This window comes from Xenopus laevis, chromosome 2S (assembly GCF_017654675.1).
Source record: "Xenopus laevis strain J_2021 chromosome 2S, Xenopus_laevis_v10.1, whole genome shotgun sequence".
Taxonomy (NCBI): Eukaryota; Metazoa; Chordata; class Amphibia; order Anura; family Pipidae; genus Xenopus; species Xenopus laevis.
This window is the reverse complement of record NC_054374.1, coordinates 40,403,295-40,430,761: the sequence shown is the minus strand read 5'-3', so window position 1 is coordinate 40,430,761 and position 27,467 is coordinate 40,403,295. Positions and strand designations below refer to the sequence as shown.

Below are 27,467 nucleotides of genomic sequence, written 5' to 3'. Positions count from 1 at the left end.
AATTTTTAATATAATACGAACATTTAATTGGCAATTGAAGCCTGTAATAATGTTTCCTTTTTTCAATTCCTCTTATGGCACTGGGTTGATGTACGACTTTCAACAGCCTGCGGCTCTATGTCATTTAGACAGAGACTTATTTGTCTGTAGTTTTCTCTAACACAGCCCTATTATTCTATACTGGACTGAGCAAGCAGTGCACTGTATTGGAATGAAGAGTACTTAATTTGAATATACAATAATGGACTGCACTCCAGGGGGGGCCGTAAATATAGGTAAATGAAGGAGGCACTGATGGAACATGGAAGGTTCCAACTTTTGTGGAAATAAATGAACTCAGCATCCCATGAACAATTACCTCTATGCTGTAACTTTCTTTTTTGCATTTATTTTCTGTGAATAAAAAAATCTGAGTTACTTGGGTAGTGGCTCTTCTGTTGATTCAAAGAGGATTCAGATTAAATCTACTAACCATCTGTAACCTTAGCTATTGAGTAAAAGAGCGGTGGTGTTTCTCAAAAATCAGTCACCCAACACAAAATACAGCGGCTTGGGAAACGGCTTACACCTGGATTCTGCTTTCTGGATATCGCCTACCAAGATAATTTTTGACCCTCAGTCTACTCAGCATACAATGGTGCTTGAAAGTTTGTGAACCCTTTAACCTTTTTATATTACTGTGACCTAAAACATCATCTAATTTTCAAACAAGTTCTAAAAGTGGAAGAAGAAATCCCAAAAAAAGGAAACAAACAATTATATTTGGTTGTGTATTTATTGAAAAAAATGATCCAATAACATATCTGCATGTGGCAAAAGTAAGTGAAACAGTATTCACTTACTTTCATGCAGTATTAAGTGTGACCACTTTGAGCAGACATAACTGCAACTAAACTTTTGTGGTAACTGTTGATCAGCCCTGAACATCGACTGGAGGAAATTTAGCCTATTGCCCCATATAGAAGAGCTTCTATATGGGTTAGTGGGTTTCCTCAAATGAACCTCTCACTTTATATCTTTCCACAACATTTCAATTGGATTAAGGTCATGACTTGGCCATTACAGAGCATTCATTTTATTCTTCCTTAACCATTCTTGTGTGTTTAGGATTGTAGACTTGCTGCATGACCCACAGATCATGGACAGATGTCCTGACATTTTGCTTTAGAATTCTCTGGTATAGATCATAATTCATTATTCCATCAATGATGGCAAGTTGTCCAGGCCCAGATGCAGCAAAACAGACTCAAACCAGAACACTCCAACTACCATGTTTCACCGATGGGAGAAGGTTCTTATGCTGGAATGCAGTGTTTTTCTTTCTACAAATGCAACACTTCTCATTTAAGCCAAAAAGTTATATTTTGTCTTAATCCATCGAAAAAAACTTTCTTCCAGTTTACTTCTGGTTTGTCTATATGATTTTTAGCAAATTGTAAACGGTCAGCAATATTTGGGGGGGGGGGGAGCAGTGGCTTCCTCCTTGCTACAGTGCCATACACACCATTGTTGTTTAGTGTTCTCCTTGGAGATAGTTTTGTAAACTTTTCCAGCTTAATGGGCATCAACAACTCTTTTTCTGAGGTCCTCAGACACCTCCCTTGTTTGAGCCATTAAACCAGGGGTGCCCAAAAGGTAGATCGGGATCTACCAGTTGACCTTTAGCTGATGATCAGTAGATCTCAAGACACGGTCAACAAACAGCTTGTCTAAATCACCCTCCTATTTCATACTTTTCATTCAGATATTTATTATGTTAAGGATAGATATACGAAATAGATGTTTAAATTAGAACAGTATACATTTGTATTCTCATAAATCAATATTTAAGTAATATTTTCCATGGAACAGAATGCTAACAATGCTTTTATGAATGTAGATCATAATGGGACAACATCACTAAAAAGTCGATCTCTTATTAGTAAAGTATGGGCACTCCTGCAGTTAACACATCCACAAATGTGTTGTAGGTGTGATCAGGCTTTGCTGGATCCACTTACTTTTGCCACAAGCAGATATGTTATTGGATCTTTTTTTTCAATAAATATATGACCAAACATAATGATTTTTGTTTCATTTTTTTAACTAGGTTTTCTTCATCTACTTGTAGAAAATCAGATGATCATGGAGCTATCTTGGGCTGTATAACCAACATTGCAGAAAGAATGTAAATGTACATATTCCATAACGTTTAGAAGTGTTTAAAATACCTCTCTGTGCCAACTCTTGGATCTTCTGTATATATGTGTGCAACTCTTTCTGCAGGCGCCTTACTTCCTGCTCACCCTCCTCTGCTCCTATTTTGATGATCCTTCTGCCAGGTCCTGGATCGTGAGTAGGTGGTGAGTCTGAAAATACTGGTGGTGTTTGTGTATCTGCAGTGTACACATACACTCGAGCTCCAGATCTAGTTACTTCAAATTTTGGTCCACTGACTGGTAACCTAATTTGCTTTTGTGCTTTGTTCTTCACCTTTTCTGCAACATGGGGCTTCACTCCGTGTCCTTTTGGTTGTAATCTCTCTTCTAAGTGTTTCCTTTTCACATCACGTTTTGCAAGTTGAACTGCAAGGTTTAAACGTTCCTCAGACACAACAGAAAAAGAGACAGAAGAGGAAGAATTTCTTAAATCTTGCTCTGCTGTGTTCTCTTCTGCACGTTGATGAGATGAGCGAAGTTTTTCTATTATAATTGGACTTGGGTTTGAATACTGGGCAGCCAAATTTTTTTGGTGAGTAAGCACATCCAAATTGAACTGGAGCTGCAAAAACATTCTAAATGTAAATTGTCAAAGCAAAAACAGTATGTAGTATATATTTTTGATAGATAATATTGCATTCCTTATAAAATTATGGATATCCGACTGACCATTTAAATGCATTTTCACAGAATGGGAAACGGGCAATGACCAAATTGCCCCATAGTACCAAAAAATTAATTGGGCAACAATAATTCCTTAAGTCAATGTCCTGTTATGAGGAGTACTTTGCAAACCATATTTGATGGAAAGGCCAAGGCTATTGCTCAATGTAAATCCCACTATATTCTAGTTAAAGCATAGGGTGCAGCAATAAAAACGCCCAGTTGTAAGGCTAAGGATAATCGCACAAGCTGCATTTGCATAGTTAGTATCTTGTTAGAATAAAATCACAGCCTAATCTATACACAATTCCCTACCTTCCACAAGCTGTGTCCTGTTAAGCGTCGAGACAAGAAACAGCATATTATACAGAGGCTGTAATGCAAGATCTAGCAAATCTCATTCTCCAAATTAGTTTTTTACTGTAACTTATGTAAATTACTCCAGAACAAATTAATTTTAGGGACTTGAAACATTGGTAAATTGACCTGTTCTATCAAGATTTATTGAAATTGCTCATTAATAAGGCGCTCTACACTGGTGGGTCCCCCAGCAGCCACAGGGTATGCTTCCACTGTACTTATGCTCCTGCCTCTCTGTATAAGGACAGAGTACCACACTTATCATGATTATGTGCAAAGAGCATTTAAACAAAAACTCACTATGGTTATTTTAGTTAGTTTTTCAGAAAAAAACTTGATTATACAGCTATCAGTATTTGGACTTTATTTGCATATTTTAAGATGTTTTTCTAACCCAAATTAATGCAGTTAGAAACATGGGACTCATTTCAGAATTTCTCATGTGACCAAGCAGGGCTGTACTCAAAGGTAGAGAACACATTTCTGTAGTATATACAAGCTTATCAAGTCCCTTTTCTCGGTTTCTAGCTACAAACCTGATTGTCCTTCATCTTTTGGCTTCCCCGGGGAGGTAAATTCCAAACTCCAGACAGATCAGACAACGCTGAATGTACTGGTCTCGGATAATGTTGAAACTCTAATGTCATCTTTGAACCCTTGATCCAAAAATTGATTCTTCAGGCCTGTAATTGAATGCCATAGACTATGAAAATAAAAAAGTATCAATGTTATAATTTTGTCTGAACAAGTCACATAAAAAGCAACATTATGAAACAAAAGGTAAGGCCCCTTACACACTTGCGGATTTACGGATCGTTTTCGTTTGTTTTTTTGTTTTTTTAAAAAAAAAAGCAGATTGCTGCGTGGATATGCTAGTAGTTTAAGCTTACGCACGAGTACAATAACGCTAGCGTATACGCGGCAGTCAGCACCACGGTGCGAACCAGGCTGATAACGCATGTTTTATGCGGGGGCTAAGTGCATGCATGTAACCAGCTAAAACAAAAGAGGACAAGTTAGTCAAGCCAGGTCACCAAGTCACAAAGAAGTGTTGACACTATGACATTTATTTTGCTGAGTAAAATGAATCTCGCGAATAGCACCGGACTCTACACCATTATTCTACCCTGCTTAAGACCTTGCTTAATGCATTAAAGTCAGTGGGGAAAATTCAAGCAGCAAATAAGTTCTACTGGAAGTCACTCTAGGAAAAGAGGCTGCTTTCAGTTATCCTGGATTTGTACACGGAGGTACGTGGTTGGTAAAAATCAGTACCAGGTTCGATAATTCAGCTTTTTTTTTTTTTACATGGCTACACCTGGTGATGTGTGGCGAAATTTGTCACCTTTTTTGACACAGCATATTAAATAGGCCCCTAAATTGTTCAGGATTTAGAACAGTCTCTAACAATAAAACACCTTACAAATGTACTTTTGCCTTAAGTAAGAAACTGTGCCATCGACACAGAGGGGGCTACTACCGACCCTTTAATCGATGCGTTATTTTGGTAGCCTCTCAACCAAGGACTTTCATGTAAATCTTCTGGGAAGCATGGATGCTTTATCAGGCTACTATTGCCTTACTGGTGCTGACACCAGTGCTTCAGTGAGTCCAAGGGGGTTGCATTGAAACCAGTTTGAGCTACTAAAAAGCAGCTTTTAGAGCACGCTAAGAAGACCTTAAGCATTAGGCTGGTGGGCAAAGTGTGTATCTCTAAGAGCTCTTACACACATGCTGCCCACGTACAAAGGCATATATTGCAATTAAAAGCATTTTTTTTAGATCAAGTGCATTTTTTTCCATTCCAAAAGCAACCCTCTGTTCTGTTGATAGTTGAATGTGCATCAAGCACACTCAACCCTGCATTTAATTGCGCATTAAACACAGAAAGCTAACATAGCATTCTTGGATAAGCAAGAAACAATATGGCATTACCCACATTGCACAATATAATCTGTGCATTTCAGATGCTAAGTGTGCCAGGCACAGGCCATGTTTGCAGCATGTTTTTTAAATAACATATATATAATAATAACATCCCACAATAACCAGCAGCGAGGGTGGATACTCCTACAGTAAGTAAATATTTGGAACATATTTCTGGAACTATGGATGACTGATACAGCTATGTGCCTTTAATGGAGAACTAAAGGTAGACATGTTGTATCTTATGTTTTGTGCTTCTCTACCAGCCCAAGGCAACCACAGCCCTTTAGCAGTAAAGATCTGTGTCTCCAAAGATGCCCAAGTAGCTCCCCATCTTCTTTTCTGCTGATTCACTGCACATGCTCTGTGCTGCTGTCACTGAGCTTAGGGACCCACTCACAATATACAGTACACATAAAATAGAAATGTCACAATATAAGGCTGATTAGTAATTAATGCAGCTAATTACTACATGGCAGCACAGAAACCAGTGCAATTTGCATCCAAATGTAATAATCAGACCTGTAGCATCAGATTATATAACAGGCCAACCTAATTTTCTGCTTGATAATTTGTGACGACCCCTAAACTTAGCTTCTCAACAGCTGCTCAGAGCCCACTGAGCATGTGAGTGTCGAAGACACTTTCCAAGATGGTGACCCCCCTGTGACAAGTTTAAAGTCCTAGATCATTGCTGCTATTGACAAGCTAAAACTTCAGGCTGGTGCAATACGTTCAGTATATTAAATATGGCATTTTTAGTCATATTTATTTTTAGGGTTTAGTTCTCCTTTAATCTTGGTGTGAGCCCTGAGCAAAAAGCTGCATCTCCATGGCGGCCATGCCATGAAGAAGTCCAGACAAGCACAGGCGTAGACTAATAAAACTATATTTTGCCTCCTTAAACAGCTCCTTAAACCTTAGCTGCCCGATGTGGTAAAACTACAACTCTCAACACCCAGGAGTCTGTCGTGCAATAGAGCAAGATCTCTCTATTGAGCATTTCAGCCAGGCTAAGATAAAACCAGTATGTCCCCAATCTAGAATAGCTTCCTGAGAAAATACCCCAATAACCAGCGATCCCGGATCCCCCCTGTATTTCCCCGTCCCTATGTGCCGCCGGTCTATTCCTTACCGCAAGATACTAGTTCAAAACACCGCCATGGAAACAGCTGTGCGAAGAACTGAAAGCGTTTTACTGAGCGCAACAAGGACCATAATACCTAAAGTTCCGTAGTGAGCGGCGCGGAACGTCACCACTGAGGCGGGAGTAACAGCCAGGGGCTGAGCTACAGAGACCTTAGACGGCCATCTTTGATTCTGGCAATGATAAAGGCGTATAATAATTTTCAGCGCCGCGGCCTATTTAATAAACACATAATACGAAATGACTAACTTTGTCTATTTACTTGTGTAAAGAATGTTTTTATCAGCAAACGTTCCAGTCACGGTTTTTGACTTGCTGTCACTCATGTCTTGAAAAGCAAGATTTTCAATGTCTAGGTATCCGCTAAAAAGCAATATAATTGCCTATAAAGCCAGACCCTTATGAAGAGCTCGGGGTTACATGTTGGAACGGGCTCTTAATGATGTCAGACAGGAAGTGGAATCCCAAGTTCACGTGGTTTTGCTGAGTGTGTATCTGTGTGAGGACTGGAGTGTTGCTGTGCTGGGTTACATTCCTAGTAACTGTTAGGCTAGAGATGGCTGAAGCTTACACAGAAGTTAAAGTGCGGGGATATGAGGAGTTCTGCGAGACGGTTAAGAAGTACAAAGGGAAGCAAGTGTTTGCTTATTTCTCCGGGAATAAGAACGATGAGGGGGTGAGCTGGTGCCCGGACTGTGTGAAAGGTACAAAACTCTTGTGTGTTTGTGGGGGGGGAGCCTGCCAGATACGAGTCATTTATTTGGATGTTGTCATGTGACAGGATCCTTGTATTTGACTGAGCAGAGATTTTACTTTTCTTGGGGAAGAGGGGCATTATGGGATTGTCACTTGTTGGCTTCACTCCAGTTATAGTCCCCATAGATGCAAAGATTTTTCTTGCCGAACCACCGATTTTAGCGAAGTTAATCGAAATTATTGTGCGGTTAGTGGGATTCAAACGATCTTACGATTTTTCGGCCGACATCTGTCAGGAAATTGATCGGGCAGGTTTAAAAATCTCTGTCTTTTATAGTTCAAATATATAAGTATGCCATTATTTCATATGGCACCTACTTGTGATTCTAACAAGCAACTATTATGAGTGGGGTTCCAATTTAAAAGGAGATTCAAAAGGGAATGAGTTTTGAAAAGGATATTCATAATTACATAAAAATAGGTAAAAATAGGTACGACACAATCTCCCCTCTCCAGCAAAAAGAAAAAATATTGGACAAGTACTCACAAGCAGAGACTGTCTTGTGAAAATGGGAATTGTTGGCAGATATGCAGAACAATCGTTCTTTTGCGAAAGCCCCCCCCCAGCTAGGTTTGTCACCTTTTCCGGAAAAAAAAATACCAACCTTCCTATATATTTATCTTTTTCTCCATTAATAACATTGGGATCAACCATCATTTTTAAAACACCGGCCAGGTGGCAACCCTACTCCCAGCATTCAAACTAAAAGCAACCTGGAAAGAGGCAGAAGAGGCAATTTAAAATAAAAAAACAACTGAACTTGTTAATAATACTTCCTCTTAACTAGAGTTCTAGCTGGAGTCTTGTTTTATTTCTGCTTGTGTTGTTTACATCTCATCATAAATGTTCTATATGATGGCACAAGCATAGGGTCTAGCAAATAGGCAGTATTTATACATTGTTTTGTCCTTTTCCAGCCCCAACCATATATATATATATATATATATATATATATATATATATATATATATATATATATATATATATATATATATATATATATATATATATATATATATTCAACTACAAGAGGTCCTCTGCACTCAACCCATTATCAATATATTTAAGACAGCGACATTTTGTGCATACTGCTACTAAAAAATGCCTTACCCTTTAAACAACACAGGGATTGTTTGTCCATATATTGCAATATATTTAAGCTGGCCAACTTATATTGCAATATATGGACAAACAATCCCTGTGTTGTTTAAAGAGTAAGGCATTTTTTAGTAGCAGTATGCACAAAATGTCGCTGTCTTAAATATATTGATAATGGGTTGAGTGCAGAGGACCTCTTGTAGTTGACTATATGTATTTTGTGGTCACACCCTCATTGCACCCCCACCTAATGGTTTTAAAAAATAGTGGTGAGCACAACTTTCCCTTGTTTGTTATATATATAGAGATATAGATAGATAGATATAGATAGATATCTATATCTATCTATCTATCTATCTATCTATCTATCTATCTATCTATCTATCTATCTATCCTTGAAAAAGGCCCTAATGTGGGCGAAACGTCGGATATGCACTGAAGAATAAAGACACATTTATTCACTTGATTATGGAGTGCGAGTCCATTTACTGATATAGAGAGAGATATATATATATATATATATATATATATATATATATATATATATATATATATATATATATATATATATATATATAATGTAAAGAAGGTTCCTGTTGTTTTCAATTGTGCCATAGATTGAAGTTTAACACTAGGATTGGCACACTGATACAGGTGGTACAATGTGGTGCCAGTACAGGTGAGGGTACCATCTATTTGTAAGGTACACACACACAGGTATTGCTCCAAAACTAATTTAATAGCATAAAAAAATGCATTGGCAAAATGTCATTTTTTTTTTCCAGTCCATGCTTCGGAATTGCAGTGAAACTAGTTAGCACAAACTTAGGGATTAGTGATAAATCATTTACATTGCTTAGTTAAAATGTAGCAACTATATCACTATTTATTACTGTTGCTTTTTTATTATTTAGCTTTGTTTTAAAGAAATTGTGTGACTGCCCACAGTTACTGGGGCCTAAAAAAAATAAGGCTAATAAGGTAATAAGGCTTTTGCATAAACATATATTGATACTACCTATTAATTAGTGCCACACTGGACCCCCAGTACCTCCTGAGCCACTTAGCAGTTGAAGGGTCAGCTTTGGTTGTACTTGTACCCTTGCTATGTACTAGTAATTGCTTACCTAAATCTCCCACCACCCTCCAACAGCACATCATTGGTCAGAGGAATCTCTGATAATGCATAGTACAGGTATGGGATCTGTTATCTAGAATGTTCGGGACCTGGGGCTTTCCTGATAATGGATCTTTACGTAATTTGGATCCTCATGCCTTAAGTCTACTAGAAAATCATGTAAACTTAGGCATAAATACTAGGCTGGTTCTGCTTCCAAACAGGATTAATTATATAATTATAGTTTGGATCAAGTACAAGGTACTGTTTGGTTACAACAGAGAAAAAAGGAAATCATTTTTAAAAATTTGGATTATTTGGATAAAAGAGTCTATGGGAGATGGCCTTTTTGTAATTTGGAGATTTCTGGATAATGGGTTTTCAGATGACGGATCCCATACCTGTACCAGCAAATGTCTACAAGTTTTGCATGCATTGTATGATTTTACTGAAATATCATTTGGCTTTCCTTTTCCTTAAGATGAAAATGACAGGTGAGTTATTAAGCTTATCTGTTGTCTTTAGAAGAGATCATTATCTGAAGTCTTCAACTAAAGTGCCAAGGTTCAGTGTTATTATATAAACTCTCTTAGATTTTTAAAGGAAATCTGAACCCTCTGAACAAATGCAATTGCTCAGAGCACTGTTCTAGGCACTTTTGCGATTTGCTTTACGTTTTTTCAAGGTATTAACAACAGTGTCTGCTGAAAATGGAAGTTTGGCAATGGTGTCTTAAAAATTGAAGTTGGTGACTAGAGTTAGTTATAATCAGAGCAACATTACAAGACATTCCAATTCTTACAGAAATAATTTTCATTAGTCAACCATTATGTGGGATTAAAAAAAATCATCAACATTGTAAAATGATGCTAAAAAATTAAGATTCTTATGTTTCGTTTTCAAAGCTGAACCAGTGGTCCGTGGGGAACTCAAGAGCCTTCCAGAAGGATCGGTTTTTATATACTGCCAAGTTGGAGAGAGACCTTAGTAAGTTATTTATTGCATGTACAAATTCATAAATCTGTAATTTTATTTTGTGTAAAGTATTGTGGTCAAATTACCACTCACCTAGGTGATAACTAAGTATCCTTATTGCGTGGAACTGTGTTACAAATTATATGCATAATACAAATTGCCAGAAAAACATACCCATTAGAGTCCTGCTGGGAACAATTTGTTAAACCTGACCCGCATACCCGGACCGGCAACCCGCATACTTAACCGATTGGACTCGCTACCCTATCCTACACGACTGGTAAGTACCTTATCCGCAACCCGATCCGTGACACGCTGACCATCAAGAAACAGGAAGTGCTGTCATTGTAAACTGGGTGACATCATTAGAAGTAGGCGTGATCAGAAAAACAGGAAGTGAAACAGGAAGTGCTCTCATTGTAAACCGGAAGTGCTCTCATTGTAAACCGGAAGTGCTCTCATTGTAAACCGGAAGTGCTCTCATTGTAAACCGGAAGTGCTGTCATTGTAAACCGGAAGTGTCGTCATAAGAAGAAGGCGTGATCAGAAAAAAAAATGAGTTAAACTCACTATTGAGAAGACCCGCGACCTGACCCACAACCCAGAGAACCGCCGACCAGCGTCTATACCCCTTCGTGAAACTTCTACCTGCAACCCGCATGGTACCACAGGTTTTTACGGGTACCCGACCCGTTGCAGACTCTAATACCCATGACAGCCACACTGAGAGAGACCCTGTGTTCCAGTTTATATTCCTCCTTCAGTGGCTACCCTCCAAGTATCTATATTACGCAAGAGTATATGTTCCAAGGCCAATATGTGCATTTATAAAGTTTTTAGACTAACACAGTCATGGACTCATTTCTAGCAACTTCTGTGGCTGACACATCAATCTGACAAAATTACTATTGTTTTGTATGGTTCTTCCTGTATGCTAAATACAGTAACGCATATGTTGATCCTTTTTCTCTTACTAAAGCTGAGCAAGCCCAGTACACTTCAGGGGTTATTTATTAAGCTCCGCATTATTCTATTCGAACTTTTAAAGGGGAAAATACCTTTTTAATTTTTTTTTTTTTTTTTGCTCCAAGTGTATATTGAAGTATGTCTTTTTGTATATGCTGGTTTGTGAGTGTGTATCATATTGGGTTGGGGGCAGGAAAACGGACTTATGCAATTTTGTCTCATTATGTATCATTTCTTTTGAATGCAGAAGAGGTGACAATAAGTGGCAGATGTAACAAGGGTCGAATATCGAGGGTTAATTAACCCTCGATATTCGACTGCCGAATTAAAATCCTTCGACTTTGAATATCGAACGAATCTAAGGATTATCCTTCGATCATAAAATTGTTAGCAAGCCTAACATTGGCCTCGGTAGGTTTTAGGTGGCGAACTAGGGAGTCAGAAACTTTTAAAGAGACAGTACTTCGACTGTCGAATAGTCAAACGATTTTTAGTTCGAATCGTTCGATTCAAAGGTCGTAGTCGAAGTAGCCAATTCGATGGTCGAAGTAGCCAAAAAAAACATTCGAAATTCGAACAATTTTTCCTCTATTCCTTCACTCGAACTTAGTGAATGGGCCCCTAAATGTGATTTGATTTTTTTCAGAGAAAAAAAATTTTTTTTTTTGGGATGTATTCAAATCCGATGGTGTTAAAAGTCTGAATAAAAAAAGTACTCCAACTCAGACCTGCTGAGTTCATGTAGAAGTTAATGGCATATGTCTGTTGATATCCTGATCTGCGCTGGGTTTTGACCAATAATCCAAAGATTTTGTGGTTTTTAGGGCATCTAATCTGAAAAAGTTGCAGTTTTCAGAGACAAATCGGTAAATCTAGTACAACTTGGATTTCTTCTCGATTGTATCGAGTTTTTTCCGGAACAAGAAATTTTCGTTATTTTAACGAATTTAACATTTTCAAAATGTAATCTGTTGATAAATGGGGGGGGGGGTCCGTGCAGTTTTCAGACAATAGTGAGAACTTTTTGGATTTTGATAAATAATTCCCTCTATGTTGGGCCTTTCTAAAGTAAAGTGTTACTTTACCCTAAGAAGGTATCTTCATCCAATGTTGGACTGCCCCACCGGAATACTAGGAAAACTCCTTGGGTTGCCATCATGTTCTACTGGGCAGAGATTAGAGGAGAAGGAAAGCTACTGAAGCAGTTTATTGCCAATAGATTAACCACAATAGTGCAAGCTATAACAGTATATTTATTCTGCAGAATGCTTTACCATACTTGAGTAACCAGCTCTTAAAGTGTTCTCTGTTTGTTTGGGATAGCAGCTGCCATATTGGCTTGGTGTGACATCACTTCCTGCCTGAGTCTCTCCCTGCTCGCTCATAGCTCTGGGCTCAGATTACAGCAGGGGGGAGAGGAGCAAACTGAGCATGCTCAAGGCCGTGCCCTGGAGGTTTAAGATGAAAACAGGAAGTCTGATACAGAAGTCCATGTGTACACAATAAAAGGAAAGAAATGTTGTGTTTATTTTGACAGAGGACTCAGAGCAGCTTTACTTTGAGGGTTTACTGGTGTATTTATATAGACCTTTCTAATAAAGCTTACTTAGTTTTAGCCTGTCCTTCTCCTTTAAAGGGGATGGACCATGATGTAATAGTGTCAGATTTTGTCATAGAAGGGGTAGAGTTATTGGGCAAATTGCCTTGTATAAGTATGGGTCCTAGGGCTTTCCTTATAACAGATCTTTCTGTAGTTTGGAAATTCATGCTAGAAAAGCATGTAAACAATAAACCGAATAAGCTGGTTTTGCTTCCAATAAGGATTAATTATCTTAGTTTGGATCAAGTACAAGGTACTGTTTTATTATTACAGAGAAACTTAAAGTCCTATTTAAAAATGTGGCTTATTTGTATAAAATGGAGTCTATGGGAGATGGCCTTTCCATAATTCAGAGTTTTCTCGATAACAGGTTTTTAAATAATGAATCCCAAACCTGTACACTAGAGGTGCAACAAGGGCCAGATTTAGTGAGGTGAAAATGTGTGAGGGCCGACCATTCAGCCTGACATCCATTCCGAGGTAGCTAGCTTGTGATCAGGATCATTCACTCCTGGAGAAGGACATGTACACGGCGTTTAGGAAGTGGAGTCTGTTTGGACTTATTCTCCGTGCCTCAATAAAACAAGAAATCATGTACGTGCCAGTACGTGTCTATTACTAACACCTTCAGCACACAGGCAGACTAAGTGGCCGATCATTTCACTAATGTGTCCAAATATTATTGCTACGGCTATGGGATTCCTGATCACACTGTGCTAGGGAGCCACAGTTTTATTCATTTCATGATGGAGGCTGAGGGCCGGTGTAAATTTCATAACGGGCAGCAATTGGCCCGTGGGCCTGACTTTGGACATGCCTGCTATACACCAATACCATAACCATTCCCAATCTTTATAAGAGAACACATGAAAGCAAATGATAATAGAAAATATGTAAGCAAAAATAGTTTGGAGAGTAGGCCTGTGGTCTAAGGTTACTGGTAAATGCCTGACACCCCAGTCCAACATTGCCCCTGTCCATCTGAGTGAGTAAATGTTCTGAAATAATAAAAATTAAAATAGTTCATTTTGTCTTTCCTGAGAATGTGGCTTGGTTTTATTGTTTTTAATAGGAAGGAAATAAAGCATATGAGAAGGCAGTTTTTTTTCACATTAAAGATGGCAAATCACCACATAACCCTAAGGAGTAGGAAAACATCACGTTGTGTATAAAGTGATGTTACAAACATACATTTTTAATCTAATTTCATGCAACTGATTTTTTTGTTCAATTGGACCACCCAAGCAGTGGTCCAAAGGTAATTTAGTGCTCAGGACAACATTCTGATGACGTTAGGGGCCCGTGCAGGCCTGTTGACCAAGGTCCACTCCTATGACCAAATACAGTGCTTGCCTGATGGGATTTTATCAGCATTTGGGCTACATTTAATGGCCAATAGGCATAGTGAGAATTGCATGTGTATGAGCCAATGCGTATAAGACAATGGCAGCTAGGGCATTTTGATGTTACAAAAATAAGAATTTATATCACCTTCCATTTTACAAATACTGAGGGTAAATAAGAAATAAAGTATGGGGTCCATTGTACAGAAACCCGTTATCCAGTATGTTCCGAATTACGGAAAGGCCGTCTCCCATAGACTCAATTATGATCAAATAATCCAATTTTTTTAAATGATTTCCTTTGTCTCTGTAATAATAATAAAACAGTACCTTGTAGTCGATCCAAACGAAGATATAATTAATCCTTATTGGAATCATAACCAGCCTATTGGGTTGTTCACTTTTGAAATAACTTTTAGTATGATGTAGAAAGTGATATTCTGAGACAATTTGCTTTAATTTTTTTTTTATTATTATTGAAGGTTTTTGTTATTTAGCTTTTTATTCAGAAGCTTTTCAATTTGCATCTTAAACAATCTGGTAACTAGGGTCCAAATAAGGCTAGGGCCACACGGCGCGATTTTGCCGCGATTCTGCGCTGGGCGAGTTGCGAGTCGCTGCGGTTTTTAAGCCGAAATAGCTTTGTTAACTTTGGCGCTGGCGTCAATGCAAATCGCGGCGAAATCGCTGCGCTAATTCACACGCGGCGATTCGTTTTCTATTGTCGCCCGAAGTTGCCTCGCTGGGCGTTTCCGGGCGACAGTAGAAAAAGAATCGCCGCGTGTGAATTAGCGCAGCGATTTCGCCGCGATTTGCATTGACGCCAGCGCCAAAGTTAACAAAGCTATTTCGGCTTAAAAACCGCAGCGACTCGTAACTCGCAACTCGCCCAGCGCAGAATCGCGGCAAAATCGCGCCGTGTGGCCCTAGCCTAACCCTAGCAACCATGCATTGATTTGAATAAGAGACTGGAATCTGAATAGAAGGATAACAAATAAAAAGTAACAATACATTTGTAGCCTTACAGAGCATTTGTTTTTTTAGAAGGGAGTCAGCGCTGCTCATTTAAAAGTTGCAAAGAGTCAGGAGAAAAAGGGAAAAAATTGCTTAGAAATGGCCGTTCTATGACATAATAAAAGTTACCTTAAAGGTGAACCACCCCTTTACAGTATGAAGATCCAAATTACGGAAAAACCCTTTATCCAGAAAACTCCAGGATAATAGGTCCCATACCTGTACATACCCTTATTCGTTGCCATGAAGGGAGGAAGACTTTGCTAGGGACAGTATATATTGAATGAATACTTAGGGTCAGGCCACACTGGGCGTTTTGGGGAGATTTGGTCGCCTGGCGACTAATCGCCTCGTCTTTGCGGCGATCAATCTCCCCAAAGCCTTCCCTGACTCTGCACCGGCTAAAATGAAAAAAACGCCAGCGCTAATCACAAACGGCGATTCGTATCCCGAAGTTTCGGGAGGCAACTTCGGAAAACGAATCACCATGTGTGATTTAGCACCGGCATTTTTTTTTCATTTTAAGCCGACGCAGAGTCAAGGAAGGCGTTTGGGGAGATTAGTCGACGCAAAGACGAGGCGATTAGTCGCCAGGCGACCAAAACGCCCAGTGTGGACTTACCCTTAATGGGGCAAGTTTTCCCTCACTAGTGATCATTGTCTATATTTTGCATTTCAATAAAAGAATTTTAACTCTATATTCATGCTGATAAAAAGTTTTTTATTGTATTTTAAAATGCATAGCATTTCCCCATATGGGCTCCATGAGGGGAAATGCTATGTATTTTAAGATGATGCAATAAAAAAAACTTTATCAGCATGAATATAGAGTTAAAATTCTTTTTTTTTTTTTTTGTTACCTCAGTTTGGTCACTAGAGGTCTCTATCATGCTGTATTCCTATAAACATTTATTAATCTATTATTTACTAATACGGATTCTGCAATCCATTTTTTTGAGTATTTAAAGAAACATATTTTGCATTTGACTGGTTGTTTTTATAAACTCATTCAATATATGTTTGCAGCTGGAAGGACCCAAATAATGAATTTAAGAAAAAGCTGAACCTGACTGGAGTCCCAACTCTTCTCAAGTGTGGAACAGTAAGTCTTGTTTTGGAAACTGACCAGCAGATGGCAAAGTTGTAACAAACATTCATTCTATCAGCAGTACATTAAAGGCATACTGTCATTTTTTCAAAATGAATCAGTTAATAGTGCTGCTCCAGCAGAATTCGGCACTGAAATCCATTTCTCAAAAGAGCACCCAGATTTTTTTATATTCAATTTTGAAATCTGATATGGGGCTAGACATATTGTCAATTTCCCAGCTGCCCTAAGTCATGTGACTTGTGCTCTGATAAACTTTAATCACTCTTTAATGCGGTACTGCAAGTTGGAATGATATCACCCCCCTCCCTTTCCCCCCCCCAACAGCCAAACAAAAGAACACACATTCAGTTACATTGAGAAGGAAAAACAGCAGCCTGCCAGAAAGCATTTCTCTCCTAAAGTGCAGGCACAAGTCACATGACCAGGGGCAGCTGGGAAATGGACAACATGTCTAGCCCCATGTCAGATTTCAAAATTGAATATAAAAAAAAATCTGTTTGCTCTTTTAAGAAATGGATTTCAGTGCAGAATTCTGCTGGAGCAGCATTATTAACTGATTCATTTTGAAAATTTTTTTTTTCCCATGACAGTATCCCTTTAATATCTTGGAATCTTAAAAAAAGAATGTCAATTGCAAAAGTGTTTAGAATAGCAATTTTACATTAACATCATTTAACAGGTTTATATACCCTTTAAAAATGATGTTAGGCTTAGGCTGAAAATGAGCAGCGCATCAGAATACACAGTGGTAATAAAATATTTCATGGTCTCTAATGAAAGTACTACACACGGAAAGAAATTTAGAACTTGTTTGAAAATCAGATAGTTTATTCATTTTAAACATTTGTATAAACATTTAGAAAGTTTTAAAGGGTTCATACACTTTCAAGCACCACTGTAAGTAAGGGAGTATTCCAGTCTGATACTGTCAGCATGCACAAGTGAAGTTGTATAGGCCTTTAAAGCTCTTTGATGATGACTGCCAGGAAATACATTCTACCTGCTTACGCTCTACAATAGGAATCAAATTCTGATTATGATTTATTTGCTCTTTTTATATTAGCCAAAGAAGCTGGTGGAAGAGGAATGCCTGAAAGCTGATCTAGTGGAGATGATGTTTACAGAGGATTGACATTCCCTGTCAGAAGAGCAGCTATTTCAGTGCTAATAAACAAAGATTTGACCAACTAGAGGACCTGATGATGGAATTTAAAAGTCATAGTTCAGTGAATTTGCCAGAGCAGACATTTTTTCTTTGATTATTTTATGACAATCAATCATTTTGTCAAGCCTTTCAAAAAACTCGATTATTCTGAAATTCCCCTTGGTAAATCAACTTGTCTCTGTAAAAAAAAAAAAAAAGACATCAATGCATAGATAAGTGCATCAATAAGAAGCATGTAATAGGGCTCTATGAATAAATAAAATAAAGTCTTTATTTTGTTTGCCCACAAATTACTAAATGTTATACAGGCACAATTACTCCTGCCTGCCTTTTCCTCTTTACAGACAGGTATATATTGTTCAAAATGCAGGACCACTTGTTTTCAATATGCACCTGTCACTAAACCACATCTGGGCCCCTAAGTCCTGACTCCCATCAACTTCCAGTTTGGGGCATTCTGAAAAAAAAATTTCATTCCAGTGAAAATCCTTTGGACTTGGGTTAAAGAATATAGATAAAACAGTGCATTTCTGCACCAGTGTTTCTTTTGAAAGAAGGCTATTAAATTAACAACACATGTCAGAAAGCGACTACCTGAAACATTACAAATAAAACTTCAAAGAAAAAAATGGTAAAAAAAGCAAAACAGAGAGCAAGTGAAAAAATGTATTTATTTCTGGTCCCAAAACAACATTTTTGAAGCAGAAGGAAATGAATACAAAAAACAAAGCTCTTACATGGCTAACATCATTCTTTAAGACTAAGGGCAGGAATACACGGATGTTTTTAGCGAGATCCGATGCAACAAAACACATGAAGTCGCAGTGTTGACGCGACTGTCGGATGCAGACGCTGCGTTGGATGCAGACGCTGCGTCTGCATCTGACAGTCATGTCGTATCAATGCTCCGACTTCATCCGACATTTCTATCGCTTACCTTATTTCCGTCGCATGCATTTTGTCAAAGCGCATCGGATCGCGCCGAAAACGTCCGTGTAGTCCTACCCTTATATATTGTTGGGAGAATAATCCACGCTACACAGCCTGGGTGCTCCAGCTAGCAATTGTCAACAAATATTGACAATTATTTACATTCTTATCAGCCATTCAAGCTTGGAATGAGCTACTAACTTCTATGTTCTACGATGATGTGCCTGTATAATTTTTATTTTATTGTACAGTGAATTGTTATATAGCTTAGTCACTGGCCAGAGGGTAAGTGACTATGATCCAACAGAGCACATCAAGGCTAGAATTCAACTGTATCTGCAAGGGATTGTGCTTGTATAAACAGTCCATCGTGGCATAGTCACTATATGACACCATGATCTACAACTTCATAGCGATGTGCATCTGCAGTCATAGTCCAATCATGGAGGCCTTGGACTCCCGCATGACTGGCTTGAACAGGGGCAAGTCTCAAACACATAGCTGTCTGGAGACAACTGGGCACATTTATTTGCTGGAAGTGTTGTTTTGCTGCTGCTGTTCTGCCAGGGCTTGCTGCATTCTCATCCTCTTGCGAGAGTAGTGCTGCCAGTGTAAGATTTGCTGTTCATCGATGAATTTGGCACACTGGGCATTTACCAGCTCTTTCCGGAAGTGTTCATACTGCAGCAGTTCCAACATATGTAAGCACTGTGGGTACCTAGAGAACAGAAAAAGAAATAAACCAGGGAAACAGACATTTTTGTCTTCCAGTGAAGTTTCAGAACACAAATGGTTTCCCAATACAAGTTCATTAATAACACAATATAAACTCTTAATTCTGTGCTGTCCACATAGAGAGACTAAAAGGCATGCTTTAAAGAAGAAGGAAAGCTACTGAGACAGATTATTGCCAATAGATCAACCGCAACAGTGCAAGCTAGAATTCTATATTTATTCTGCAGGAATGCTTTACCATACCTGAGTAAACAGCTCTAGAACTTCTCTCTGTTTGTTTAGGATAGCAGCTGCCATAATAGCTTGGTGTGACATCACTTCCTAGCTGAGTTTCCCTGCTCGCTCATAGCTTTCGACTCAGATTGAGCATGCTCAAGCCCTAGCCCTGGAGGTTTATGCTGAAAACAGGAAGTCTGATACAGAAGCCCATTTATACACAATAGAAGAACAGAAATGCTGTGTTTCTTTTGACAGATGACTCTGTGCAGCATTACTTCAAAGGGTTTACTGGTGTATTTTTATAGACCTTTCTGATTAAGCTTACTTAGTTTTAACCTTTCCTTCTCCTTTTACCCTCCAAAAAAAGCTTCATGGCTTCCAGTCTGCACAGAAGATCCAAATATTGCACAATAAAGATACTATATTTGTTTGTAAAGTAAATTATACACTGCTCAACGTGCAACTACAAATGCATAAAGAATTAGACTAAATAAAGGAAATATGTTGTACATAGTGCATCAGTAGCAGGGCAATTGGGCTGCTAGAGGTGCCTACTCTGCCTAGCCCAATTATATCATGAATAGGGGACTGAAGATCTCATATGCTGCCTAAAATAAATAACTAAGACTGATAAGCCAACTGCCCTGAGTGATGGCCAGCCCTCCAATCATCCCATCAGTAGCTGGTTTCATATCAGGTTAGCAAAGTCTTGGGGTATCCCTGTGCAGCTTCAGAAAAAGTCTACTAGTTAAAACTATTTCTTACACCACCACTTAAAACAAACTGTACCTATCCATATTTTTATCTGTATCCATGAAGATGAACCCAACACTCAAAAGTCTGACAGATATAGAATGCACAACAATTATGCCTTTATATATCAGTAAAACTACAACCTTTACATTTTACAGAAATAGTACAATCTAGGTTAGTGCTGTCCATCCTGTTATATATATGTCCATATATTGGGCCAATTATTCACTATGCAATATGCTTGAGGAACCATAAAAATCTCTTAGATGGCCATATCCAGCCCTTGGGTCTTTTCCAGAAGTGTTTCTGATTTTTCACTGGTGAAAACTCAAAGAAATGTCAACTTCTGAAAAAGCTTGCCTTCTGACCCCAATTCAAAGTACCGTAGTCTTATTTATTTAATATGCTCTAGGTCAGGGGTAGGCAACCCGCGGCTCTTCATCCTGCTTGTTGCGGCTCGGTCTTGCGGCTTTGCCTGTCATGTTGTCTATACAACCCTCGCACCTGCTGGCAGCTTCTTGAGTGTGCGACCACAGTAAGCTAATGGTTAGCTTACTGCGGTTGTACATTCAGGAAGCCGCCACTGGTGCGAGGGCTGTATAGACATCCCAGGAGTGACAGGCAAGACTGAGCCGCAGCAAGATGATTCATCGTGGTCCTTACTGTGGTCACACACAAGACAAGAGAAGTCTCCAGAGTCCAGCTGTAGCAGGTGCGAGGGCTATAGACGTGGATGTGACGCATATTTTAATAACGTCTATAGCCCTCGCCTATAAACAGATGAGAACACTAGCATTTAATAGGGCTTTTCAGTGTTTAATTTATTTCAAAGTAGGCCTACACATTCACACTGCACTTCTGTTTGTTGTATTCTGTTGTTGTAACAGTTAAAATTAAAAAAAGATTAAAACTTTTAAAAGTTTATAAGCAGTGTTATGTTTTGCGGCTCCAAACTATTTTTCTTTAGTGGAAGAGGGGGCAAAATGGCTCTTTTGATAGTAAAGGTTGCTGACCCCTGCTCTAGGTCTTAAACTGCTCGTATTGAACTAAAAAACAGTAATAGATACTAAACCAGTTATTTGTACATTATTACTTACTTTAAATATTTGGCATATTCTGGATCTTTCCAGTACAGCAGATATTTCAGATAATTCACAAAAGACTTGTCCTTAAAGTATCCTCTTTGGGCCAAAACTGTGGAGGAAAAAAGTACTACTGTTTTAATGCATTCAGCAGATTCTTGTCTGCCCCCCTGAATTTTGCCAGGCCAGTAAAAATAAGACTTGGTGCCCATGTTATTAATAGGGGAGAAAGTTAACAGAGAATTGGTTACCATACCATGCAGTTAACAAATCAAAGCACTAACTTGCTCCTTGTTGCATTAAATTGTCCCTGAGTAACAGTACCTCAAGATAGTTGCTTTATTTGCCATTTTTCTTACATTCTAAAGTCTAAAGCTGGCCATATACGCAAAGATCAGATCGTATGAATCGAGGACCCGCAACCTGCAATCCGCAACCCTAATTCGTACCCGCTACCCGACCCGCAAGTACCTTATCCGCAACCCGGACCCACTGACAATCAAGAATCAGGAAGTGCTGTCATTGTAAACCGGAAGTGACATCATCGGAAGTAGATGTGATCAGAAAAAAGGAGTACAATCGATATTGAGAAGACCCACGGCCGACCCTCAAACCCACAGAACGGCTGACCCGTGTCTATACCCACACCCAGAATTTCTCCCGCTACAGGACTCTACCCCCAGCCCCGCGAACCTTCATTGACCCGACGGTCCGACACAGCTAAAAGATCTTTTGTGCTGTTTTGTGCGGTTTCAGTGACGCTGGGCTGGGGGCGGCGCAATCCATCCTGGGGGCGGCGCAAGCTAATTAGCCTAGGGAAGGATCGCTCCGCCCCCAGCATAACGGAAGCAAGACAGAAGATCAGTTATCTGTGTCCGCTGCGCAAAGGTTTGCGGGGCTGGGGGCGGCTTTCAGGGGAACTATTCAGGGCGCTGCAACTACTTGATACTGACATTGTTCCTATAATTTTTATAGGAACATGTTGGTATCGCTTTAAGGGTAAGGCCACATGAGGAGATTCGGGGAGATTTTGTCGCCTGGCGACTAATCGCCTCGTCTTTTGCGCGACTATCTCCCCAAAATGCCTCAGCGGTTTTCCCCATAGGCTAGAATGAAAAGTCGCCTGCGCTAATGCACACGCGGCGATGCGTTTTCTATAGTCGCCTGAAAGGCGACTATTGAAAACGCATCGCCGCTAAGGAGATGACAAAATGTTTAAGCAGTTGATGCTAGCTACATTCAATCTATCATCCAAATTCAATTAAAACCATAAAATAGGATTTAATATAGGTTTAACTATACTCTATTATTACTCCATACAGTGTCTTTTTGTTTAGAGGATAAGCAGTCTCCTTTTTAACACTGCAGGCAGCCATGCAGGGCTTTGTAGTGACCAACCTACATTTTAGATAACATAATCTTTTAAGAAGTTGGTGGTTAATAAGATCAGACATTAATAGTAGACAGAGCTCTCCTTTCCTAAACAATGACAACCCTTGTTTATTAAAACTCAGTGGGGTTCATTTACCAACTCTGGACAATAAGCCATGGAGACCAATAGAATTCATGCCTAGCACAAACCCTATTTTGTAGGTTAATAGAGTATTTATTTATTGAGTATTTATTGCCCCTTTAACATAAAACACCGGACAAATAGCCTCCCACATGTAATCACTATACACAATTATATAAATCTGATGTTATTTAGAAACAAGACTTAAAGGAGAACTAAAGTGCAAATCACTGGGGTGCAAATGCCAAATGAACCACCCCCCCCAGTGATTGTTATCACTTACCCAATCCCCAATAAAGCCAGTGCTATGCAAGCATCACGGAGTGATCCTTTTTCTACTTTTACTTTCTTTGTGCAGGTACACACATGCAGAAAAGTGAAGAGCCGAGCTTTAATTTAAAAGGGTGGTTTTTTTACACTACTGCACATACTTCTGCCCCAGGCATCAAAGAAAGAAAAAGAAGAGGATTGCTCTACTCAGGCCGGTGCAGTTTTTTCTAATAGGAGCATCAGCCCAGGGTATCAGGAAAGTGATCGTTTTTCTTTAATTCTACAAGATATTTACAATTATACGGAACTTACATTAAAGAATTAACATTCTAATTTGCACTCTTTCATAAAAGACCCTTGCCACATTAATCATTTAGACCTCTGGAGGCCAACATGCAATCACAAAAATGATGAAAGTCTGCCTTCATCTTACGACTGAGAAACCCAACCACAAGAGTTAATAATTTGTAATTTTACTGGAAAGGATTCCAGCAATGACAGAGAAGATTTTATTTGGGAGAAAGAACCTTTCCTCATAGTTTACCCTTGAATAACTCACACATTTACAAAAAAAAGAGTTTGTGGTTTCCTTTTGTACCAGACTGAACAACCCCAGTACTACTTGAAAAACTTTTCTACCCCCCTCTGCTTGGTTAGCCACATCGAAGTCCCCTGAATACCATGTATGCCATTCATGAAAGGTCTGCTACTAATACATAGCCAAAGCAGGCATTAGCCATTTTGCATGTAACGTAAATACAATAGGCATATTCACCCCACAGAAATGAAAGTACTTCAATATAAGGAGGCTAACATTCTGTCTGTGTATAAAGCATTAATGAGACTACACCAAGTACAGATTTGGGCACTTGCCAATTTAAAAAAAATTACTTTGGGAAGGAAGTTTTATTTACACAGGTGAGTGATTTATTAGTGGGGTTAAAAACAAGGGGTATATGTTTAAGGGTCAGGGCACACAGGCAGATTTGGGGAGATTAGTCTCCTCTTCTTTGGGGCGACTAATCTCCCCGAACTGCCTCCTCTGCCTTCCCGTCAGCTAAAATGTAAATCACCGGCAGGGATGGCACTTGGAGCGATTAGTTTTCCGAAGTAGACCGTAGTTACCTCTTGAGGCAACTTCGGGTGGCTTTCGAAAACGAATCGCTCCGAGTGCCATTGCGCTGCTGTTTTACATTTAAGACGGAGGGGAGGCAGTTTGGGGAGATTAGTCAACCCAAAGAAGAGGTGCTGGGCGACTAATCTCCCCGAATCTGCCTGTGTGCCCTGACCCGAAGTGTTGGTACGTTTTGTTAAACTTCCCTTGATTCAGCTATAGACGGTTGTGTAGATTAAACTAGACAAACGTATTCCTGCTTCAAATGTAGTGACAACCAAAAGAGATAATTATACAAAGCCTATTATTGACCAGCACAACCTTTATTTGATAGTTATTTTTATTTGATAAATACTTGCTGTATAAGGTATGAAGTGCATTTATTTGTGTGTTAAAGTAAACATATCTTTCTTTCCATAGACAGGGACTCCATCCCTATGGCCAAAGTATTTTATACAAAATGGCAGGCATTGGGTTTTTTTTTTTAAGATTTTTGGATTCCATCAAAAATAGAACAGGGATTCAGAAATACTCACAGTTGAGGTAATTAGGGTTTGCCAAACACTGAACGAATTCTAATTCTAACTGGAAGCGAATCCGATGTTGCTCATCTGGAATGTGAAAAAGACAAATAACAGCATTTTTATCAGTGATTCAATAGTAAGAAATATCATTAATATATCTACAGTAATTAATAACGTTTATAGGATATTTTACCTTGATCAAATATTCATCAAAAAAAGAGAAAAAAAATGAACTCAAATCCTTATTTTTAACACCCAAGAAACGAAAATGGTAGTATAAAGTTGCCAACTCACAATCCGACATGTAAGGACTGAGGGATATAGGTGGATTGAGGGGTACATTTACAAAGAAACTATACCCCTGAACATAGCAGGTCCTTATATTATTAATATATTTCAAAACTTTTCAAAGAAAGGCTTTTTTTTTAATAAAAACTATATTTTTCTAATTAAAGGTGCCATTGGATTCACCCACAGTCCTGCACTGAAGTCTATCCCTCTGGATAACGAGGCATTTTTTTTTAACACATTACAACCATCCCCCTGCCACAGAAACACAAGGTTTTTATGTTCCAGTAAATGGCAGAGGAACATTTTTTTACAGTTACATTTATTCCTGTTACAACCTACATTTTACAACACCTGACAGAAATGCAAGAAATATCTAAATCCAAATATTTACTGCAATCTAAATATGTATTTATTTGTATATACTATATAATATAATATATATATGTATATTTGTATTATTATTAACATGTATTTACTGTATATAGCACCAACATATTGCGCAGCACTGTGTCGGATTAATATGTAACACTGTATGCAAATAAAGCATTTCTTCACTTCAACTACAGTGTGTGCTGATCCTCTATATATATATATATATATATATATATATATATATATATATATATATATATATATATATATATATATATATATATATATATTCCAAGTCATCAGGATCCTTGAGGTACCGAAACACGTAGATGTTTATATGATTCGGTAAAGGACTTCTAACAAACTTTATGCCGTGAGTGCTTCCTTTTATTTTTGGACTTTATATTGAATTGGGTTAGCACCCGGCGAAATTATCGAATGGCGGAGATGCCAGCACTCTCGAAAAAACCAAGTGATGTGCCTGGGTGCAGAATCAACAAATATAACACAGACTTTGAATAGAGTCCGCACTCTCAGGTCTTAAAAATAAAACTTTTTTTATTAATAAAAGCTACAGACTGACGTTACTTTGTGCCATTCTCCATTTTCAATACATTTGTGACATAGTTTGGTCTGTTTAAACTTTAAGATTAGGCAGGAGGAAAGTATAGGATGGTTACAATCAAGAGCAGCGTTACTTTGTATCTGTTTTTATGTATTTAATTTTTTTTCTTCTTTTTTTGTTTCTTTTTTAATTGTTTATTTGTATAAATATTGAATAGTAGTATAAATGCGAATTTTATTGCCTGTTTAATGTTAATGGAAGTTATGCTATAGATATCTGAAACACCGGGCGCTTGCATCTGACGAAGTCTACAGTCATCTTTACTGAAGCGGTTTTCCCGCCAGTATGTTGATATAAGGCATATCCATGGTTTATTTGATACTTTGAGAAAGGTCTTAGTGGGGCCCTTTAGCTTTTATTAATAAAAAAAATTTGATTTTTAAGACCTGAGAGTACGGACTCTATTCGAAGTCTATATGTATTTTTTTTTTTTTTTTTGTGGGTTTCCTTAAGGTTTTCTTAGACACCCCTACAACATACAGGCAAGTTTAATGACCCCTAAAGGAATGGACCCTAGTACATGTGTGTGACACAGACATTAGACTGTAAGCTCTACTTCTGGGACAAGGACTGAAGTGAATGATAAAAGTTCTCTTTAAAATGTTACTTAAATATGTCAGTGGCAGCTGCTGGAACTCTATTGGAGCCCAACTCTCCTGGTTCTAGAGAAGCCTTAGATTTCTTATTCTTTCTTATTGTGAAAATACAGTCCCTTTATTGCCCTTACGATAGACCTGCGAAACCAGAAGCTTAAAGGCATTTTAGTCACACAGCCACTGATATTCATTACCTGCCTCCATCGCAGCAGCAGCCATAACAGCACTACAGGGAAATTAGCCTCCAATCTCACCAGCAATAACACCGTAAAGCAACCAATCCAGCCGGAAATGATCAAATGCCGGTGAAGGACGTCTCAGCTGACGCCAGAAATATTAGAATGCGTGCAAAGCCTCGATCTGGAGCACACAGGAAATCATCATAATATGCAGATTCCTCTCTGGTGTCAGTAGCTTTGCGTTCATTGATGCCTGCTCTTATTAAATGCGCCTATAAAAATATGTTATCATAGGAGCGGCAGAAAATAGCTGACACTTTATTCAAAATATATGTAGTAAAGCAAATGCTGCATGTTTTCAGTGATCGCTAGGTCTGAGGCTTGTTCAGTCTTCTTGCTAAAAGGATTGGCAGAGTAGGGTATAGGCAATATGGAACTAGATATTAGTGCATCCAGGTCAGTTATATAATCTTGTAAGCAATTTTCCGCATCAAATTATAGAGAAAAAGGCTAGAACAGCATTAAACTCCCTGACAGGGAGACGTTCAGCTGCGTGACGTGACGTCTCTCTGCTGCAGACTGACTGAGAGAGAGTATCAATCAAGTCACAGTGACGTATGGAGCTTGCGAGCGAGGGCTTGGTGATGTGGGCGGGCAAAACTCTGTGTGCTGCTCAGTTACTATATGGGAGAGCTTACTTCACAGTACGGAGGAGGTGTTCAGCACATTGCGTTGCAGACAGGCAGCCGGTAGGGAAGTTGGCAACACTCATAACAGACCAAGGACTGGGGGAGCTTTTGTAAGGGGCAGAGCAGCAGCATTTT

The 27,467-nt window shown here is 38.7% G+C and overlaps 3 protein-coding genes across 4 annotated transcripts in view; 1 reads left to right on the top strand and 2 right to left on the bottom strand.

Annotated features, from left to right (window-relative positions):
- The window catches only part of kiaa0753.S (KIAA0753 S homeolog), a 31,948-nt gene extending 25,519 nt beyond the window's left edge, over positions 1–6,429 (bottom strand). Inside the window, exons 1-3 of one of the 2 annotated variants that reach the window (XM_018249140.2) lie at positions 6,283–6,429; positions 3,758–3,924; positions 2,211–2,760 (exon numbers count right to left, since the gene is read on the bottom strand). In XM_018249140.2, the coding sequence (XP_018104629.1) occupies positions 2,211–2,760; positions 3,758–3,868 (661 nt within the window). In that variant the 5' untranslated portion in view covers positions 3,869–3,924; positions 6,283–6,429. The remainder of the gene's footprint in view (positions 1–2,210; positions 2,761–3,757; positions 3,925–6,282) is intronic. The other variant, XM_041583702.1, reaches the window with a different exon arrangement.
- Positions 6,430–6,842: 413 nt separating this feature from the next.
- On the top strand, positions 6,843–17,706 carry txndc17.S (thioredoxin domain containing 17 S homeolog). The gene is given in 4 exon segments (NM_001096331.1): positions 6,843–6,998; positions 10,172–10,253; positions 16,191–16,266; positions 17,339–17,706. Coding segments are annotated over 4 exon segments (375 nt in total). The 5' UTR covers positions 6,843–6,850; the 3' UTR covers positions 17,408–17,706.
- Positions 17,707–18,092: 386 nt separating this feature from the next.
- On the bottom strand, positions 18,093–26,930 carry med31.S (mediator complex subunit 31 S homeolog; the record flags this gene model as incomplete). The annotated part of the gene is given in 4 exon segments (NM_001092024.1): positions 18,093–19,088; positions 21,175–21,271; positions 24,593–24,667; positions 26,659–26,930. Coding segments are annotated over 4 exon segments (390 nt in total). The 3' UTR covers positions 18,093–18,895.
- Positions 26,931–27,467: the final 537 nt, after the last annotated feature.